At 30.6% G+C, this 8,963-nt stretch overlaps 1 protein-coding gene across 1 annotated transcript; it reads right to left on the minus strand.

The window, feature by feature from the left end:
• Positions 1-4,371: 4,371 nt before the first annotated feature.
• On the minus strand, positions 4,372-5,226 carry HELRODRAFT_158583 (hypothetical protein; the record flags this gene model as incomplete). Its single annotated transcript, XM_009010610.1, has 2 exons — positions 4,372-4,740; positions 5,194-5,226. 2 exons carry the CDS (start codon positions 5,224-5,226, stop codon positions 4,372-4,374), a joined length of 402 nt encoding a protein of 133 aa, XP_009008858.1.
• Between the last annotated feature and the right edge of the window lie 3,737 nt (positions 5,227-8,963).

Raw genomic sequence — 8,963 nt, forward strand, 5'->3', positions numbered from 1 at the left:
TTTTGACGTCATTAACATGGTGACGTCTCAGTCAGTCAGTCAGTCAGTCAGTCAGTCAGTCAGTCAGTCAGTCAGTCAGTCAGTCAGTCAGTCAGTCAGTCAGTCAGTCAGTCAGTCAGTCAGTCAGTCAGTCAGTCAGTACAGTCAGTCGGTCAGTCTGTCAGTCAGCAATTAATCAAGTTTTTTTTATCAATTCTACCATTGAACCCAAGTAGAGTTTGTTGATCATGAGGAACAATGTTGGATGACGAGTTGATGGTGAGCAGCTTTTGCTGGATCATACGGTTTTGAACTTTGACCTCCAAGCAAGCCAATCTTTCCTGGTAAATCTTCTCACACAGTTCTTGCTTATCTTCCTGGTTAATGGAAAACCAATGACAATGATTAGAAGTAAGAAAAATAAAGTCTCATATAAAATGTATTTATTATATATGTGCCAAAGTAATTTAATAACAAACTACTTCATACTGTATATAAATATACAGTATGAAGTAGTTGTTGTAAAGGATGTCTCTAGTGAAACATATGAATGGAAATTTTGGATGTTACACACACACACACACACACACACACACACACACACACACACATATATATAAATAATATATATATATATTTGACATTTTTATTTCATCAAATCAAAACAAAGAATGATATCAATGAAAAGAAATGATTTGGAAATCGAAAAGAAAATATGGTTTTTTGGTATTGATTACCAGTGACAATTGTAAAAATGAGAGCATATTTTAAATATTTTAGTACATGTGAACTTACATTCATATTACAAATCCTAAAAAAACTAAAAACGGAATAAAAATTATTATGTAATCAACTCTTTTACATTTTTATCAGAATATCGTTTGTAATTATTAAAACACAAATATATATATATATATATATATATATATATATATATATATATATATATATAGACTCACGCAAAACATACTTATCCACACACACACATATATACACGCACACACACACTCGTACATAAACCCACACAAAAAGTTAAGGGGGTTCAAATGTTAATAGAATGATTTAATGTCTTTTTTAAATTTTACAGCGGATTTTGCTTCCTTCAGATATTCAGGTAATTTGTTCCACGTCTTAGGTCCGACGACTCTTATGCTACTATTGATAAGTTTCAATCTGTTTTTTCAATATAAAATGTTGAGGTATGTCTTGTGTGTTTTAACTGGATTGCGTTACTATAAATAAATTATTAAAATTTTTTGGAATTAAGTTGTTAATAAGTTTATATATAAATATTGAGATGCATGTGTAATAAATTTGTTTTATTGAAGTAGTTTTGCAATCTGAAAATAATTAGAGGTGTGGTCATTAAATTTCAAATCGAATAAAATTCTTATAAAACGTTTTTGACATTTTAACAGTGAATCTAGCAGATAAGCAGGACTATTTCTCCATATGATCACGCAATAATGAATATAAGGGTATATAAAGCTCCAATACAAATCTTTTAATATTGTGGAATTAATCTTATTTTTGATTTTATAAAGTATACCTATGAATTTATTGATTTAAGATTTTCTATGAGATAACTGTAAGACAAATTATCTTGCAAACTAAACCCCAAAAAACAACTTGATTGGTTCTGTTTAATTTCACATTACTAAACACAAGGTCCAAGTCCGAGAAACTATTGGTTAAAATCTTTGGTCCAAAAATAACATAGGCCGATTTGAGTTTGTTCATGGAGAACCAATCCTCGAATAATTTGAGTTCATTATTTATGACATCTAAATCTCGTTTAATGTCATCAGAAGAATAAAAAATGTTTGAATCATCAGCGTAAAGAATACAATTCATCTTTTTTGATAAATAGGGAATGTCATTTATATAAATTAAAAAAAGCAAAGGGCCTAATACAAACCCTTGCGGGACTCCACACGAAGCTTCACGCGTCCCAGATTTAACATCATTCACAAAATCATATTGCTTTCTAGATATAACTCTCAAACCATTGATTTGTAATACCACGAATCTCATTATGGTTAAGTTTATGTAACAAAATATCGTGATCAATCAGATCAAATGCCTTTGTAAAATCGAAGAATATTCTAAGAGTAAGTTTACGTGAACTCATGTTGGTCAATATTTTTTGAACCAATTCTAGAATGGCTAGTTCACATGAATGGTGGGCTCTGAATCCGTACTGTTTTTCAGTGAGAACATTGTTTTTCATAAGAAAAGAAAAGCGTTTGTAACGTTTGTAAAGAAGTTTTTCTAATACTTTGGATAAAGGTGATAATAAAGAAATTGGTCTGTAATTATTTAAGTTATAGGGGTCAATTTTTTTCATGATAGGAACAATTTTTGAGTTTAAAGCTTGATGGAAAAATACCTTGTTCGAGAGAAATGTTGAAAATATGAGTAAGTGGAGATAAAATTTCGTTTTTGAAAGTTTTAACTATGAATGAGTTAAGTTCATCAAAAGTTAACATTTTGGGCTTAAGCGAATTTATTATTTGAATAACTTCTGACCGATTGGTAGGTTCAAGAAAAAAAGATCTGTAAATTTTTTTTAGTTAATTCAAGGAGTCAACAGAGAAAGTGTTTCGACAAGAACTAACCAAATTAATAAAATTATCATTGAAGGCATTAGATATTTCAAATTTGTCAGTAATAAATTCGTCAGCAATTTTAATTTTATCAATTAAATTTTTCGACTTATTTGTTTTTAAAATGTCTTTAATTATTTTCCATTTATATTTAGAATTATTTTTAGCCAAATAAAAGTGATTTTCATAAAAATATTTTTGAGCTGATCTATTAGTAGATTTTAAAAAATTTCTAAAATTTTTATATTTTATTAAATTATTGTCGCTTAGATTTGTTTTATACTTTTTAAATAATTTATAAACGTGTTTAGATAAATTTAATATATCTTTAGTAATCCAACTTTCTTTAAATTTCTTATTTTTAATTGCTGTTGGAGGAGCATGATGATTTAGAATATTTAAAAATGTTGAATTGAAGTTATTATAGCTTATGTCAATATCAGATTCGTTAAAAACTAGGGATGCACCGGATTCAGGTTTTTCAAATCAGGCCGTGGCCGGACTTGGCCGGATTTCAAATTCAAAAGCCGGCCGGGGCCGGATTTTAGTTACCATTTTACATACGTTAGAAAAAATACTCACATTTACGGTTATCTACACGTTGAACATCAAAAAATAACGCCAAGCAAATAGTTAATTAATTCAAATATATGAATAAGCTGTGTGATACGCCAAATTCTGTACACAAAGATCAGCTTATAATTTTTGCATAACCCATGTTATAGCATAAAAAAAATTGTCCAGCTCATCTCATAATTAGTGATGTTGTTATTATGTGTCATGTATGCCTAGCTTTTAACTTATTGACATAAAATTAATTGAATTCAATGAAATTTTTTTTTCTATTTATAACATTTTTAAATGTCGATAGACGCTTAAATCCGATAAAAAAGCCGGATTTTGGCCGGAGCCGGGGCCGAACTTCGGTGCATCCCTATTAAAAACAGAGTCCCAGTTTCTTTAATAGCTTTTATTGTATTAGATGAAAATTTCCTTGCTACTAAGATGTCATCTTTCTTAGGAAGTGATGTTTGTTTTAAATTAAATGAAAAAATGGGATAGTGATCTGATAGATCCACCATTAAAATGCCATTTAGGTGATCTGAGTAAATATTGGTAAATATATTGTCTATTAATGTTGAAGTTGTTTTGGACACGCGAGTCTGTTGATCAATTAGCAAGTGATAATTCTGAGAATAAAGAATGTTTTCGAAACTGTTTTTAGTATGATTCGAGGAGTTCAAGTTTATATTAAAATCGCCAATAATATATGAAAAATTTGATACATTGTTTTTGTAAAAGTTTGATAAAAAGTCAAAGAATAAATTTAAGTTGGATTTAAGGGGTATGTAAATTAAAGTAATATTGACAACATCGATGTTCAGTTGAAAAATTCGCAAATGTTTTCATCGAAAAATTCATATTTTTTTGAATATTCAACGTTTTTTTTAACAAAAAATCCAACTCCCCCACCCAATTTTTTTTACGTGAAAGATCTATGAAATCATAGTTATCTAAATCAATTGATTTAGACAAATCAGCAGTTAGCCAAGTTTTTGTGATAACAAGAACAGAAAGTAAATAATTCAAATTAGACAAAAGTAACTGAAAATCGCTTATTTTGTTGAATATGCTTCTTGTGTTTACATAGAAAATAGAAAAACAGTTTTTGATAGTTGTGTTGTCTTCGTTAAATAAAGAGGAAAAATCAGGAACAGAAAAATACTCACTGCTGTGAAATAAATTACTCGAATTCAAAATAAAGTCAACAGAACTTGTGTTATTTCTAGCCATGTTTGTTGTTGTTGTTGTTTTCGATGGTGTCACTTGGTTTGACATTAAATATCCAATCGCGTATAATTGCATGTTCGGGCCATAAGTCATCTTCGAACATTTTAAAATCTTCATTGTTTGCGACACAGATGCGAAATGCTGCACTAGATTTGTTATCATCGCCTTCAACATTTGAACCTCGTTTTGCTATTGGAAAGATGGATATAAATTTTATTCCAGCTTTGTTTAAGTGTTCTGTTTTGGTAATGTTGAGGTTTCCCAAGTAAATGAAAGATTTTTTAACTGGTGGTGCAACAGCTTTGAAGCCAAGTTCAGCTTTTAATTTTCCTGTATTTTTCCTGTATTTTTCCTGATTATTTCTCTTTTAGGTGTTGAAGCGGTGTTAAGATAAATCAATTTGCGACGTGAAATTTTAAGTTGAAAAGGTTTATTTTCATTACCACTTTCGTCAGTTTGTATATTTGTTGAACAAGGAGCTTTGTTGAGATCTAAAAGTTTCCCGCCAGACCAAGAATTGTTAAGAGTTTTCGTGTTAGTTTGTGCAGCGTATTTCGTAGATGATTGTGCAGCGTTAAGTTTAACAATATTTTCTCTGGTGTTGAATGTATTCAGAGTATCAAACACTGTTTATTTCACACAATATTTTCATTGACCAAATTTTCAATTCTGTCAATTTTATTATTTAAATTCGGGGAAATGTTTGTAAGTGTTTCATTGGGAATTCTCTCGATGTTAAGAATGGTGAATGCTGATAACAAACATCCCAGTTTAGTACTTCCACGTGTTGTAATTTTAATTTTTTCCTTTTTCAAACTTTCCAATTTTCCCTGTAAAACTTTGAGGCCATTCTGAAGTTCAGCGGAGGTATAAAAATCAGCTACAATATTTCTAAACTTGCCGTTTTTCAACTTTTCAACATTTTTAGTTAAATACCATAATAATTCGCTAATTATAATTTTACGTGCGTCCGACATGCCGGAAGCAATATATATAAATAAATATATATAAATATATATAAATGTTGATCTATAAATGTTGATTTATAAATGTTGATTTTACAAAGGTTATCACACATGCTGACATTTATTTTAGGCCACATTTATCAGTAACTTTTAATTGATTTTATTGATTTAACATTTCATATAATTCAATACAATATTTAAATTAAATAATAAGCAAATAACTACAAATTGGGGTATTATTTTTAATCGAACATGTCTTTCTAAAAACCTCGTACCAAATTATATATATATATATATATATATATATATATATATATATATATATAGTATTGCATAAATTCTACCGAATTGTTTTCATTAATCAATTTAAAGTTCATCTTTCCAATTTTCCAAAAACGACACACTTTAAATTGATTATTACCAACAATTCGGTCGAATTTATACAATACTTTATCAGTCTTCGTTTAGCGTCCAGAGACCCAGTTTAGGACGTTGTTTTCTTTGCCATCAATATTTTGCGCCAAATTAGGCGATCAGTTGTATCCATTTCATTTNAATTTAGAGCTTTCATGTCTTGCTCAATTGTTTGCGACCAGGACTTCTTTGGACGGCCTTTGGGACGTGTGCCAGGTACTTCAACATCTGCAAGAGAAGTTATGGCACTGTGTCCATTTCGTTTGACATGACCAAACTACCGCAGACGGTTTTGCCGGCATTCGTCCTTTATATCATCTAAACCAGCACGACGCAAGATTTCGGTAGATTTGATGTGGTCCTTCAGACTAATTCGTTGCATCCATCGGAGCATTCTCATGTCGGTTCGTTGAAGTTGTTGTTCCAGTTTGGTTGTCATTGGCCATGTTTATGCACCATATAACAACACCGGACGTATCACAGATTTATAAAGTCTTGACCGTAGTGGTAGTGGAATGTCACGCCGCATCAATATAGAAGCAAGAAGATACCATTTATTCCAGGCTGCATATATGCGTGCTCGAACGGCATCAGTTGTATCCATTGCATTCTGCTCAGACGTAACCGAGCCTTCGATAGGTGGAGCGTCAAAGTTGACATTGATGGGATTTGTTTCATTTAACAGACGGTTGAAGTATTCTCTCCACTGTAGCTTGATCTCATCTTGTTCAAGAACCATCTCATTTTTGTCGTTTTTGATACATAAGGCACCAACTATGTCTTTTTTCGTACGCTATGCTTGTTTTGCTATAGTGCCAGTTTATACAATTTTTAATAATTTTCCCTATAGTATTATTTATTGATTTAAATTTTTTTATTTTTCTAATAATATATTGTAATTTATTATTTAATTTATTAACTAAATTAACAAAATGTTTTATAATGTTTATTTTATTGATATTAATTTAAAAATATCATTATTAATTTTAAAATAACATATATAAAATATGTAATGTATCTTGTAAACGTAATCTTCAAGTTGAAGTTGAAAAGCAATATTCATCAAGAAAAATTTTAACAGATTTTTAGACAAGTTAGACCACCAATCGCAAGCCAGGACATATTGGAGTACATACAAAACCGTTTTGATGAACGCTGCAACTACAGTTTGTGGGAAAACTGGTACAAAACGTCAGTTTTGTACCAGTATGGTATGAACGGCACGTTGTGGACTATCATGTCTATACTGGGAGTAAAGATGTAGGCTATGATCAAATGTGTTAAATTGTTTATTCATAGCGGGTTTATTCTTGTAGATGTATAAAGCTTCTTTAATTTTGAGGCGAACTGGGTGCGATTCACGTTCAAGTATTTTCGTGTTAACATCAAGTAATGCTCTGGTTAGTGGCAAACCGTGAGATTTGAGCGTATGATCTTTAATGGCACCGTTCTGTACGTGCATCGTAAGCCTTCTGGCCAGAGTAGTACGCGTATGCCCAACATAATTTTCCACAACACTGTGTGGCATAGGACAATTGAAGCTGTACACCACGCTACTCTGTTCCAAAATACTTGTAGAATGTCTATTACTATTTTTTATTATTAAGTTAGAAGTCCGGTTAGTTTTATAATATATGATGAGTTTAAGTTTATGTTCACCATTACACATGGAGATATTAGATTTTATAATATTTTTAAGTTGAAATTCATCTATTTTGTAGTTGTCATGCATTTGATTAAGGTAAAAGATCGGTATTATTGTTTTTGTTGAAGCCGATGGTAGCAAAGGAACAGATGTTGAGTCACTGATTTTATTCAAGTATTTGCGAATAATGGTATCTATTAACTTGTTCGGGTAATTATTGTTTATTAAGAATTGTTTGATTCTAACTAATTCACTATGAAAAATAGTATTATTGGATGAAATTTTATATGCCCTGTGCACAAAATTATAAACTACGTTATATTTATATTTTTTAAGGCAATCTGAGTTGTAATTAAGCACCTGACCTGAGTTGGTTGGCTTAACATAGACCTTTGAAATTAATTGTTTCTCGTGTTGCATGATAAGACAATCCAAAAACGCAATTTCATTTTCTTTGCTGAACTCAATAGTAAATTTTAGATGGGAATTATTTTGGAAGACATTCCGCAAACAGTACACATCAGAAACCGTTTTGCAAATGACGAATATATCAACATATCGTGCATATATCAACGGCTTGTTATCTGGGTCTTTAAATATGCGAGTTTCAAGATCCGACATATAAAACTCAGCAAAAAGTGGGCCAAGAGGAGATCCCATCGCCACACCATCCACCTGCAGATAAAGTAAACCATCGGGAGCAGTGAACGGACTCTGAACAGTGCACAATCGCAAAATATCTTTGAGTAAATCTGGATGTATATCAAGCTGAGGTAGTGTGGGATGGTTGTAAACGTGTGAACATATGATGTCGATAGTATGTTCGATTGGAACATTTGTGAATAGGCTCTCAACGTCGAGAGAAGCCATATGTCCATCACACTGTTTATTGCCATTTATGATATCAATAAACTCACAACTAGAATTAACAGAAAATGTGCGTGGAATATACGGTTGTAACAGTTTATTGATTGTTTTTGCCAAGTGATATGTAGGCGTGGGGCACTGTGAAATGATAGGACGCAAAGGGTTATTCAACTTGTGTGTTTTCACGTTACCATAAATATATCCATACATATAATTGAACATATATATATATATATATATATATATATATATATATATATATATATATGTATGTTCAATTTTATGTTTAGCCATATTTTAAAGGTATGTTACATTATTAAACTATAACCTAATCTACCTGCTTTACAAACATGTGCACCACAAAACAAATTGTTGATATTTAAAATTTAACTATAAATATGTTTAATTTTATGTTCAATTTTATGTTTAACCATATTTCAAAGGTACGCTACATTATAAAACTATTATTATCAACATTCAATATATTTATTTTCATCTTAATATTATTTTATATCTTCCTAATTTATCTCATTTCAAGGATTTTAATATTTTAATATTATTCACAACAATATTCAGCTCCGATGATGGCTAAAAAGCCGAAACTGCGCTGTCAGCTGACAAATTTCATGGATGTTTTGAATAAATACGAATTCAAAAAAACTGGTGTGAATGGGCATACAAATTTAATGAAATATG

This window comes from Helobdella robusta (assembly GCF_000326865.2).
Source record: "Helobdella robusta unplaced genomic scaffold HELROscaffold_1, whole genome shotgun sequence".
Classification (NCBI taxonomy): Eukaryota; Metazoa; Annelida; class Clitellata; order Rhynchobdellida; family Glossiphoniidae; genus Helobdella; species Helobdella robusta.